We start from the raw sequence: 12,565 nt of genomic DNA, 5'->3' as shown, positions 1-12,565 counted from the left end.
TCTGAAACACTACTTACCAATTTAATTAATACAGATCCCAGGAAGGTAACTTTTTAAAATAAAGAATCAATCAGAAAACAAAGAATATTCAGTCCAACAGTCATTTTAATTAATAAAAAATTTATCTACTCTTTTGTAAAGATATTGTCTTCTTTTGGGTTCTCAGATCTTTTATTAACCATTTACTTAATTTCACCAAAAAATAGGAATACATATTTTTAAGAACAATAATGCTTCCCTAAAACAAGTCTTTTTATCTTAGGAAGAAGACGGCAAATGTTCCTCATATATTATCACCATGAATTTTTCTTGACAGGTTTTCAAGTCCCGTATTCATACCAAAATTTTATCTTGATTTAGTAACTAGACAAAAAGGCTGGCTTCATTTGTATGAACAGTTTTTTCAAATATGTATGTACTTGGATGCCCTTAAATTCCCCAAGTAGAAAGAAATGCTTTCCACGAAGCTGCTTACTCCTAGTAACCCACATCAGAGCTGACACATGAAAAATGGTGAAATTACTGAAGGTAGTCCAGCCTGAATAAGGACTACCTTATTAGTTCAGGTACTTGCATCTCCCTAATTTTCATATTAATCATGTGTCCATCTTTCTCTGAAATAGGACCATCATGCTTCATGTCAGAATTTAGCATGTAAGTAAAATGCACAGTGCTTCAAATCTCACTTGAAAATATTTGTGTGGAGAGAACAGAATGACTGATCTTATTATCACTAACAACGTGTGAATTCCTAAAATGTTCAATTTTTTACTTGAAACTGCAGAAGTAGTATTAAGACATTTATAAAATCAATGATGACCACATACAGCCCTTAGCCCCCCAAAAAGATAACAAAAATACAATGCTCTTGTCTAAGAGAGTTGCTGCACCCTGTAATGTACCCATGTTATATATTTCTCATCAATTGTTATAGTTTCCGCTGATTAAATAAATATTGACTCGTAAAGTATTACCATCACACCAATTGTCACCAGATCCAAGTGTATGCTATTTAAGCATTAACTATCATGAAAAAATGGCAGCTTGGTTGTTTAGATGCTATAATATGGTACCAGTCATTCGCAAATTTCCCTAATGCATTATCAATTTCATAGAAAAGTGCTACTCTTTCTGTACTAGTCTGTAGCCAAAAGGCAGGAAAAGCCTTTAAACAACTACTTTTTCCCTTGGCTAAATACTGCTATATATTCATGGTAAATAAAAGGTTTATTGATGTAGGAGAAAACGTGTTGGTAGGTTAAATTTTTCCATATTACTAGAAGATTAAAACAGAGGTCAGCTAAATATTTAATGGATATAGAACTATCCATTAAAAATTCAAATGAATATAGACTGCTATGATGTAAAACTTATATCATCAACATCATCATCTATATAGATGGGTACCATATTTGCATCACATTCTTTCTAGATGCTGTGTCTGGAATGCTGCTAGCTTATTCTTTTTCATAAAAGACAATCACTAAATTCCTAGTTAAAGCTCACATACCTCAAGTTACTAATAGCATCAACTTGTAATGAACAAGTCTAGAGACATTTAAAAACCAGCCTGCTGGCCGGGCGCGGTGGCTCACACCTGTAATCCCAGCACTTTGGGAGGCCAAAGCAGGTGGATCACAAGGTCAGGAGATTGAGACCATCCTGGCCAACATGGTGAAACGTCGTCTCTACTAAAAATATAAAAATTAGCTGGGCATCGTGGCACGCGCCTATAGTCCCAGCTACTCGGGAGGCTGAGGCAGGAGAATCGCTTGAACCCGGGAGGCTGAGGTTGCAGTGAGCTAAGATCACACCACTGCACTCCAGCCTGGCAACAGAGCAAGACTCCATCTCAAAAAAAGAAAAAGAAAAGAAAAAAAGAAAAAGAAAAGAAAAGAAAAAATTCCTGCTCTAGACATGGAAAAAAAAAAAAAAGAATAAAATACTTGTTTTTCTAGGAGGCCCACAGATATCCATTCTACATGTTAACTATCCTATCTGATTGTGTAGACATTGCCTAGACTATTAAAACCATCTAGTAACTGATAGGTAATTGCTCATTTGTTGACTGCAGCAGTGTATAGCAGCAGACAGAAGCTGTGAGGGAAGCCATCCTTCCTTGCTAATATAACATGTAGAACTTGCTGCTACTGCAACACTTAATGCTCGCAGTACCGAGTCATCTTTAATGCAAACACACATTTTCTGCCTTGCTTCTATGTTTTCCATTATAATGCAACACAAAAACAGTGTACATTTCATTCCATCCCTACGAGGTTTGCATAAGCAGTTCCAAGTCAGACTAAATATTGTATTGCTCTTATTACAGTGGATAAATATTTTAAAGTTTAGGAATTAAATATTTTATTTTTTCGGCATGCTCTCTGCAACTATTACGAACTTTTCACAGCTTCTTCATTCATGGGAAATCTGTAGGGTTTCCTTTTTCAAATGTAAGGCTGTTATTTGTTTCCCCAAACAGAAGCAGATCAGAGTTAACGAATAAGTTCAATAAATCACTTCTTACTTGGTGTTATTAAGAACACTATGCTTCTTCATATAAAGAAAGAGACTTTTCTACAAGGCATGTATCCTTTATTATAATAAAAGTTTGCTAACAAAAAAATGAATCAAGTACATCTTTAAGTATACAATTTCTCTCTTCATTTTTATAACAGTTAGCAGATTTTTTTCTTTTTTCTTTTTTTTTTTTGGCATCTATCTCTTTACTTGACACAGGTATTTCTCACACTAAATTAAGACAACCTATCCTGAGAAAAGCATGTCCTGAGCTGTTTGGTTGAAATTTTCCACAAAATAAGAAACCAAGAGGCTGTTTATACGTTTGCCTTAAAAGAAGTAGACTAATTGTGCCAACTGATTTATTAATATGTGAAGTTCTCTGTCCAATTATTAAAAGTACAAAGAGATCAGGGAGTAATTTAAATGTCTAATGCACCTCAAATCCTTTTTTCTCCAAAGGTAATTATAATTGCAAGCAAAGTTACTCTAGATAGGCCCCTTAGGTTTCATGCAAGTTTAAATAAAATCATAACAATAACATTACCTCATTGGCCAGGTCCAGGAGCACTGGGGCAGCTCCATTTTTCACCACTCCATTCAGGTACCTAGACAAGACAAAACCAAGTGGTAATGCAGTGACAAGAAAAGAGCCAGCATAGACTTGTCAGCATCCCCTGTGTGTATACATGTTTCTCCTGGGCAAATGCCACGCTCAACTCTAGTTAAAGTAAGCTACGTTCATAGGAAAGCATTGAAGGGAAAAACATAACACAAACAACTCACCTCAAAACCACTGGCAACTAAGAAGCTGAAGGTGGGGGCAGGAGGTGTGAATACTTGGGTCTCTCTTGTTTTCTTTCACCTCCTAACATATAAAATGAACAAGAGGAACTATCCATATCACTCTGTCTTGTCTCTGCCACAGACAACCATTGCATGGAAAGGAAAGAAGTTGACTTATATAGTTTGAGAAAAGTATTCATGCACCCATCTCGCCTTTTCCTTTACCTCTGTTTCACAGGGCTGCTTGACACCTTACTAAGAAAACAATGGAGTAGACATGTCCTCAGCGGGTCAGCACACCTGTGACAGGCAACCTTATCTGCCCTGGATTTCTGTAAGAACCTCCAGTTCCCATTATCCTCTCACTCCACTGGAAAAAAAACACAGAACTCCCCAAAATCCCCAGACAAAACAAAACCCCAGACACGGAAGCTGGGGTGACTTTTTCTTTTTTTTTTTCTTTTTTTTTGCAAAAATTTGAATGTGTCATTCCCCTCCTTATAACACTTCAAGGTCCCACATTAAATCTCAAGATTAATTTATAACCATTTAACAGCTCTTATAAGGTTCTTCATAATCTGGTTTCTACCTACTCTCTACTCTGCCAGCCTCATCTCTAGTCACTGTCTCCCACTCCCATCCCTCACCTGGATAACTCATGATTCAATTCAGATGTCACCTTCTTCGATCCACTACCATAGAAGAGTAAGTTAAGTGCTCCTCATATGCAATCGAGGAATATCCTGTACATCTTTCCATCATGTAACGTAGCATATTGTATTTGCCTATTACTTGGCTACCTCAAACCCATCCCCCACTGTAATGTTGAAAGCCTCATGAAGATTGGAGAATTGTAGTTTTTTCAATTTATTGTGCCTACCAAGTACTTTGTTTATAGTAGGTGATTATACACTAAAAAATCACCTTATATTTTTCCTTTAATAAATGAAAAATTAAATAATTTTTAAAAACCGTATTGGACAAGAAAGCAGAATTAGGTATGGAAATTTTCCCTACAGTATATTATTTGAGTGAATAAGTTCTGGGTATTTGTCTGAGAGTAATAAAGTCAAGAGGTGAGGTCTTCCATATAACTGCCAGAAGCAGGTACTAAATTACATTATTTCATGAGTATATTTATAAAGTTGTATAATTTTCCTGTAAGCCAAGTGGGGTAACAGCAAATTATTTAAGGTGGGGAGAACTTCTAGATCATTATAACTTCAATATAATTCTAACAAAGCAATTTTCCACATATTGGGGCCACCCTTGAATGTATTATTTGGAAAACTAATTGGAAAATATGCACATTCAGAAGCAAGAAGAAAAAATAAATAAATAAAACAAGGCAAATGTGCTTTAGAGAAAGGTCCCTGGGAAATAGGTCCATTAAGAACCTCATATCGGCTGGACGCAGTGGCTCACACCTGTAATCCCAGCACTTTGGGAGGCCGAGGCGGAGGGATCACGAGGTCAGGAGATTGAGACCTTCCTGGCTAACACGGTGAAATCCCGTCTCTACTAAAAAATACAAAAAACTAGCCGGGCGAGGTGGCAGCGCCTGTAGTCCCAGCTACTCCGGAGGCTGAGGCAGGAGAATGGCGTGAACCCGGGAAGCGGAGTCCACTGCACTGACACCACCCAAGTATCAGCCAAGTCAGACCAGCTGATTGTGTGCCTGTAACCACCAACAGTGCGTATTTACTATGGTTTCTGATTCTGGGTCAGCATCTTTAAGCCTGTACTGATACTGGGATATCTTTACAGCTTTCTACTTCAGTTTCAGTTACCCGACAAGTATTTTGGAGGGCTATGTGTCAGGTCTTATTCCAGGTTCTGAAGAAGCAACGGGGGGGAAAAGAACCATTCATGGTCCTATCATCACTGAGATTATATTACAGTGGTGACACAAACAATAAAAAGACAAGGAGATAAATATACAGTATAATGGTATACGCTAGAATAAAAATGTAAACTTAGACGGGTTGCTCAGGAAGCCCCCCTCTGAGGGAGTGACACTTGAGTAGAAACCAGCATGAAAAGAAAGAGCATGCCATAGCGAGAGCTGACTGCACAGTGAAAGAGAGTAGTAGCTATAGTGCCAGACTACCTCTTATACCAGAGATCTGTTGCTTTAAGTCAAAATGACATGGCTTCATGTAAAAGTTGCATCAGTCATTATCCTGCTAATGACCAGTGAAGCACTTCTATCAAGTTTAAAGAAACAGAAGGTGATTAAACAATAATTACAATCCTCTGTATCTATATATTCTATATAATATTAAAAGCATGATCATACTTAATACTGTGGAAATTCCTAATTATGAGGTTGGTAAGGCTTCCCAGTTGGTCATATAAAGAAACCAAACCCCAGGGCACTGATCAAACCCATCTGGGCTCTCTTAGCTAGTAAACAATAAAGCTATGGAACCCTGAAATAGAACCCTGATCCCCCAAGGCCTAGTGAGGTGCCGCATACATTGAACATGGTGGATCTGCTCCAAATGTATTTGTTTTCCAATCTGCTTTCCAACTATATCCTATAATATTTCATAAGTGCTAGGAATGAAAAATTAAGTTTAATTTTGGCCTAGTGAGGTGCCGCATACGTTGAACATGGGGGATCTGCTCTAAATGTATTTGTTTTCCAATCTGTTTCCCAGCTATATCCTATAACACCTCATAAGTGGTAGGAAAAAAAATTAAGTTTAATTTCAGGTTATATTTGTCTTTTCTGGAAACTTTAATTACTCCCCACATCAAAGTGACAGATCAGGCTTTATTTAAATTTTCAGATATGTAATCAAAGGGACATACTAATTACTGAAAACATTCCATAAAGACATAATTAGAAAATCCTAATGGTACCTTCCTCTGCATCCTCATCATAATCTTGTGCAAACTTACAGCACTGCACTTTTCACACTGGTATAAGGGTTTGCTTCTGTCTCCAGCTATCCTGAACGCTCTTTGGGGTAGGGCTACACAAATGAATGTTGAACCTTCATCCAATCCTGGCAAACATCCCAATTGCAATTGGGATATAAGGATGTCATTCTCAACACTACATTAAGGTGACCTGGGCTCCATTCCTAATACCCAGGAGAATTCATGTGTCTCTGCATTCTTGCTAGCATTGAGTTGATCCAATTAAGAATTCAAAGACTGTATTTTTTTTTTTTTTTTTTGAGACGAAGTGGTGCTCTGTCACCCAGGCTGGAGTGCAGTGGTGCAATCTTGGCTCACTGCAACCTTCGCCTCCTGGGTTCAAGCGATTCTGCTGCCTCAGCCTCCCAAGGAGCTGAGATTACAGGTGCGTGCCACTACACCTGGCTAGTTTTTGTGCTTTTAGTAGAGACGGAGTTTTGCCATGTTGGCTAAGCTGGTCTTGAACTCCTGACCTCAGGTTATCCGCCTGACTCTGCCTCCCATCAAAATCTGTATTTTACATGATTTCATCATGATTAACAGAAACCTCATAATATCTAGATAGTAGAAAATGTTTTCTGGCTGGGCACGGTGGCTCACACCTGTAATCCCAGCACTTTGGGAGGCCAAGGCAGGTGGATCACTTGAGGCCAGGAGTTTGAGACCTCCCTGCACAGCATAGTGAAACCTTGTCTCTGCTAAAAGCACAAAAATTAGCCTGGCATAGTGGCGCGTGCCTGTAGTCCCAACTACTCAGAAGGCTGAGGCACAAGAATCACTAGAACCCAGGAGGTGGAGGTTGCAGTGAGCCAAGATTGTACCACTGCACTGCAGCCTGAGTGACGGAGAAAGGCTCTGTCTCAAAATATAATAAAAAAATAAAAGCTTTCTCAAGCTTTTGAATTATTGAAGAAATTTCCTCAGTTCTCCATGTTGTATATAAATAGACACAACTCGAGAGTTTACTTTGAAAAATCTCTATTCTTTCACACTGTACTAATGCCATCTTATTTCTAAACAGGAAACATTCTTGGTGAAATTTGTTTGGGTTCGCCTACATTGGTGCACATGAGCATAAGTGCACATGCACACAGTTGGTCAGATCTGCAAGTCCCCATCAATAGCAAAGTTTAGAAATATTGTCTCCATTTCCTCCCTTCTCCCAGCACACTGGTGGAGGAGCCAGCTTTAGCAGCGTTAGAAGATCAGACCTAGAGAACTTTATTCAGATGTTCACATGTAAAAAAGGTTGGCTTAAATATGATATTGGTAATATATATGTGATAAAAATCGTTTCTGAAAATCTGGACCACTTTTCTGTTCAATTAGCACCATCTACTTTACACTCATTATGCCCCATTTACAATGCTGAAACTCAACAATACAAATGTAAGACACGGTACCCGCCTTCAACTGTTCTTTTTGGTGGGAAAAGAGCTGTGTACATAAGTATGTAAAACGCAGCAAGAGAAGTGCTAACAGGTATGTCTATACAGAGTGCTGCGGGAGTTCCAAGAATTATCGATTTGGGGTATCTGGGGCAACTTGTTTATGTAGTAGTCTAGAAATAAACTTATCATCTTTACTAGTTTGGAGTAAGCAGAAGGTGTTCCAAGCTGAGAGAAAACACTCAGTGACAGAGTTGTGGATCTTCTTAGGCCAGAGCATGGAGAACTTTGCCTTATATTTGAAATGAGTACACATTAGTTTCATCTTAGATATAAATGAGTCTTTCACACTCAAAAAACATCATAAAATGGGCCTTCTCTGGGGACCTTTTAAGGATGATTTCACCCATAGGATGTATATTTATTAGTCCTCCTGTAGCAAAGCTAGATGATGACATATACCTTCCGTATAAAGTCCTTTTAACTGGCAAATAGGCATCAGGAATGGAGCCCAGGTCACCTTAATACAGTATTAAGGATGACATCCTTACATCCCAATTGCAATTCAGATATTTGCCAGAGTTGGATGAGGGTTCAACATTCATTTGTTTTTGTGTAGCCCTACCCCAAAGAGTTTTCAGGCTAGCTGGAGACAGAAGCAAACCATTACACCAGGTGAAAAGTGCAATGCTGTAAGTTTGCACAAGATACTATGAGGATGCACATAAAGGTACCATTAGGATTTTCTGATTATGTCTTTATGGAATATTTTCTGTAATTACTATGTCCCTTTGATTGCATATCTGAAAATTTAAATAAAGGCTGATCTGTCACTTTGATGTGGGGGATAATTAAAGTTTCCAGAAAAGACAAATACAACCTAAAATTAAACTTTTTTTTTCCCTAGCACTTATGAAGTGTTATAGGATATAAATGGGAAAGAGACTGGAAAACAAATACATTTAGAGCAGAACCACCCTGTTCAACATATGCAACCAGTATAACATTTCTAGACTGTAGTTTGGTAATATGTAATACTTTTGAAAAATGTTCACATTGTTTGCACCAATAATTACATATATAGAAATATTAAGAAACTAACCCAAAATGCAGACTCATGCATCAAGACGTTTATCACAGTATTATTTACAATAATAGAACATTGGAGGCCAGGTGCAGTGGCTCATGCCTATAATCCCAGCACTTTGGGAGGCTGAGGCGGGTGGATCACGAGGTCAGGAGATTGAGACCATCCTGGCTAGCATGGTGAAACCCTGTCTCTATTAAAAATACAAAAAATTAGCCAGGCATGGTGGCGGGCACCTGTAGTCCCAGCTGCTCAGGAGGCTGAGGCAGGAGAGTGGCGTGAACCCGGGAGGTGGAGCTTGCAGTGAGCCGAGATCATGCCACTGCACTGCATCCTGGGCAATAGAGCAAGACTCCGTCTCAAAAAAAACAGAATATTGGAAACATATGTTCAAAAAGGAATAATTCAGTAAATTATGATACTTTCATATGATGAAATAAGGCAATCAAAAGATGTTTATAAAAAGCTTTTTACAAAATAATATTATATCATATACATTTTTCCAGGTATAAAACTCAGGATTCACAATTGCTTATAAAATATGACCTCATCAATATAAAAATGGGCTGACAAAAGACTAAAATGAAAAATGCCAGTAGAGATCTCTCAGTGGCACAATTATGGCCAATCATTCACTCCTTTTTAATGCTATCACAAATTAAGTATTGTGAAATTAAATATTTAATTTTCACAATAGCTAAGTATAACTTTATAAAAGAAAACAATTAAATACAATTGCCATTAACATTTTCAAATTGCTTAAATATATTTTGATATAACAAATACAATTTGGCTTTATTCTAATCTGCTGGAAAACAAAAACCTTTTAAAGCCAATTTACCTTTAGCATAGACAGGAACATTTGACCTGCACATTTCAAACAAAAGGCTACTGAGGTCAATCCATCTGAAAGGTAACAATATGGCCTGTCCCCAAGCACAAAGTGCAGGGCAGAAAGTCAGACAGCAGGTTGGTAAAGCCAGAAAGTGGTCAGACTGCTTTTTTCTGAGACTGTCCATTAAGGTCTAACTTCATGCTTTTGTTTCAAATGCTGTAACTCTTTGAAATAATTGAGACGGTCATATTTAAATAAATTTAAAGAAATCTATTTATGTATTCTCATTGTCACCCACTCAACTGTTCATCACTGGGTATATTTAAAGGTGCTTATTTCTGGGCCAGGCATGGTGGCTCAGGTGTGTAATCCCAGCACTTTGGGAGGCTGAGGTGGGAGATCACTTGAGGCCAGAAGTTCAAGACCAGCCTGGGCAAGGTAGCAAGACCCTGTCTCTATAAAAAAAGTTTTTTTTTTTAATTAGCTGGCCATGGTGGTATGCACCTGTAGGCCCAGCTACTCAGGAGACTGAGGCAGTAGGATTGCCTGAGGCCAGGAGTTTGAGGCTGCAGTGAGTTACGATCGTGCCACTGCACCTCAGACTGGGTGATAGAGAAAGACACTCTCCAAAAAAAAAAAAATATATATATATATATATATGAGATATGTATTTGTTTCTGGCCTATAGTACCCAGATAATCCAACAAAAGTAGGTTCATACTTCAATAATCAGATGTACTTTTTAATGAAACTTAGATTTTAAATAGCAGCACCTAGTGATCCTAGAAATAATGTATTAATAACTAAAACAACGTTCTTACAATGAGGCAAATGAGTGTCAGAGGGCAGTCCCATTACCTGTTAGCGGATCTCCGAATTTCCAGGAAGGCACACTTTCCTTTCAAATGCTCTATTTTCCTTTGTAGACATTACAAGGCTTTAAAATCCGGACCTAAAATCATACTTTTATATGACAGCCTAGGACTATAATGTTTACAAACAAGAATGTATTTTTTGGCATGTAAATAACCTTCAGTGCTTCCTTGAAGAGTCTGGATGCCAACACAGTTGCAGGCTTCACAGCACTTCATGGGCCATTTTTAATTTCATATGTATAATTTAGGTTATGACTTTAATTTGAATGTCAATTTCACCAAGAAGGTTATTACTTTTGAGTAAATCATCAAACTGTACAAAGTCTTGTTTAGAGAGGATCTCTCCTAGACACAAAAGTGTGTGTGTGTGTGTGTGTGTGCGCGTGTGTGTGTAATGAGTGCATGTTATCTTTCTTTGACAGGTATTACTACTCAAAACAAAGCATATCTTTTACCACATATTGCAGTGAATAATTTTTTTTAAAAAATCCAACTTCTGTGACTTTCCTGTTCAACATCCCTTTCTTGATTCTAAATAAAATGACTACCGAAACATGACACCAATATTTTATCCACATATTTATTTCATTCATAAAATTTTTATGCATAAAAATCATTCATCTAAAATCAGTGGTGTCATTCTCACCACAGAAAGGTTCATCTGTCAATCTTAAGTATAATAATTTAAGAGCAGATTTCAAACAGTTTTCATTTCCAATGTGCCCTTGGAAGATTTAAGAAACCAACTAACAATTTCTAATGCAAACCATTACCATTTAGTGTTATAAATTATTCAGTCATATTACAATGACAATACAAATTTTAGAATAAAAAAATCAGAGCTATTTTAAAGATTGTTTGTTTCAGAACAAGAAGTTGAAATCTATTTATAATAAATTAGGCTGAAATTAAAGTATCTCCTAGATACCATGCTGTCAATACCCAAGGTTGTCTTTTAAAAATACAAAATCCCCTTTAAAATGTGACAGTTATACACTATAATATATCTCCATGTGCCTTTACTTGATATATCTTTTTCCATTTCTAAAATGGATATCCTAATACCTATGATGCAAAATACAACGACATCCAAATTCAATCTTCTTTTTTCAACTTGCTAATCTAAGAAATGAAAATTGGTTTGAGAACTTTCAAATACATGTAGATATATGTATACACGAGCATATGCATTTAGACAAGATATGCACTTATAATAAGTTTCAAGTAGCCAACTGAGATTTCATAATATTGTAACTACATCTCACATAGTATGTGCGTACGCGCGCACACACACATACATATAAGTCAAGACAGTCTTACCATACTCTTTAGATCTACAAAACAAAGCATTTGAAAACTCATTCAAAAACATACTAAAAGTTTTGAATAAAAGACTTAAAACAGAATGTCTTGGGATATGATATAGAATATTAATGACCTAACTTATTCATAATTATTATTACAATTAATAGGTACTATGATACCCTCTAGTGGGGCAGGAAGGTCATACCTCTGGTAATAACTTTCAATTGCTTCCGAAGTATGATGCTTGGCATGTGTTCTTTTAATGTGTTTCTGAAAAAATAAAAAATAAAAATCTTTGTTATGTCACAGATGAGGTTCAAAACAAGAATGACGTAATTTCTTGAGCCCAGTGACTAGCACATAGGGAACGCTGAATAATACCTGGGGAATTTTGGTGATGGCAGGACTTCTTTTCCTTCTACTCTACGAACCTATGCATTTTAATCTCCATTGCTTGGCTGGGATGTCTTCAGACTGTACCACAAGGTACAGTATATATGTAAAAGCCAACAGGGTCATAGTAATTGAATCTAAATAAGTTTGCTTAGGGCTACAGAGGGCAAAGAAAAACTTGTTCCCTCTTTCAACCTTTGTATTAATTTTCCCTCGATTCAATTCCATCTAAGTCCTCTGCACTCTAGTTTTACAATCCAATTGCCATTTTAAACCAGGAAGAACATTGCTTAAAAACAACTTATTTGAAAACTACAAAAAGTAATTCCATAGAGACTTGCCACTTGACTGACACCTGTCATCTCATGATAAATGACTCCATTTTCTGCCTCTCTTGCCTTCTGCCACTCCAGCAATGGTCATTTATCATCATCTCTGTCAGCAATGG

General features: G+C 37.2%; 1 protein-coding gene across 5 annotated transcripts in view; it reads right to left on the bottom strand.

Annotated features, from left to right (window-relative positions):
- C7AH15orf41 (chromosome 7a C15orf41 homolog) overlaps positions 1 to 12,565 on the bottom strand; it is a 242,228-nt gene that overhangs the window by 164,462 nt on the left and 65,201 nt on the right. For all 5 annotated transcript variants that reach the window (XR_003120189.1, XM_025389917.1, XM_025389914.1 and 2 more), the window contains 2 exons: positions 11,930 to 11,994; positions 3,068 to 3,128 (listed from right to left, as the gene is read on the bottom strand). Coding sequence is in view for 2 of the 5 variants with exons in the window: in XM_025389914.1 (XP_025245699.1) it covers positions 3,068 to 3,128; positions 11,930 to 11,994 (126 nt within the window). In the remaining 3 variants the exon portion in view is untranslated. The remainder of the gene's footprint in view (positions 1 to 3,067; positions 3,129 to 11,929; positions 11,995 to 12,565) is intronic.

The sequence above is a fragment of the Theropithecus gelada genome, chromosome 7a (assembly GCF_003255815.1).
Source record: "Theropithecus gelada isolate Dixy chromosome 7a, Tgel_1.0, whole genome shotgun sequence".
NCBI classification, from domain to species: domain Eukaryota; kingdom Metazoa; phylum Chordata; class Mammalia; order Primates; family Cercopithecidae; genus Theropithecus; species Theropithecus gelada.
This window is presented reverse-complemented; position numbering and strand designations above follow the sequence as displayed.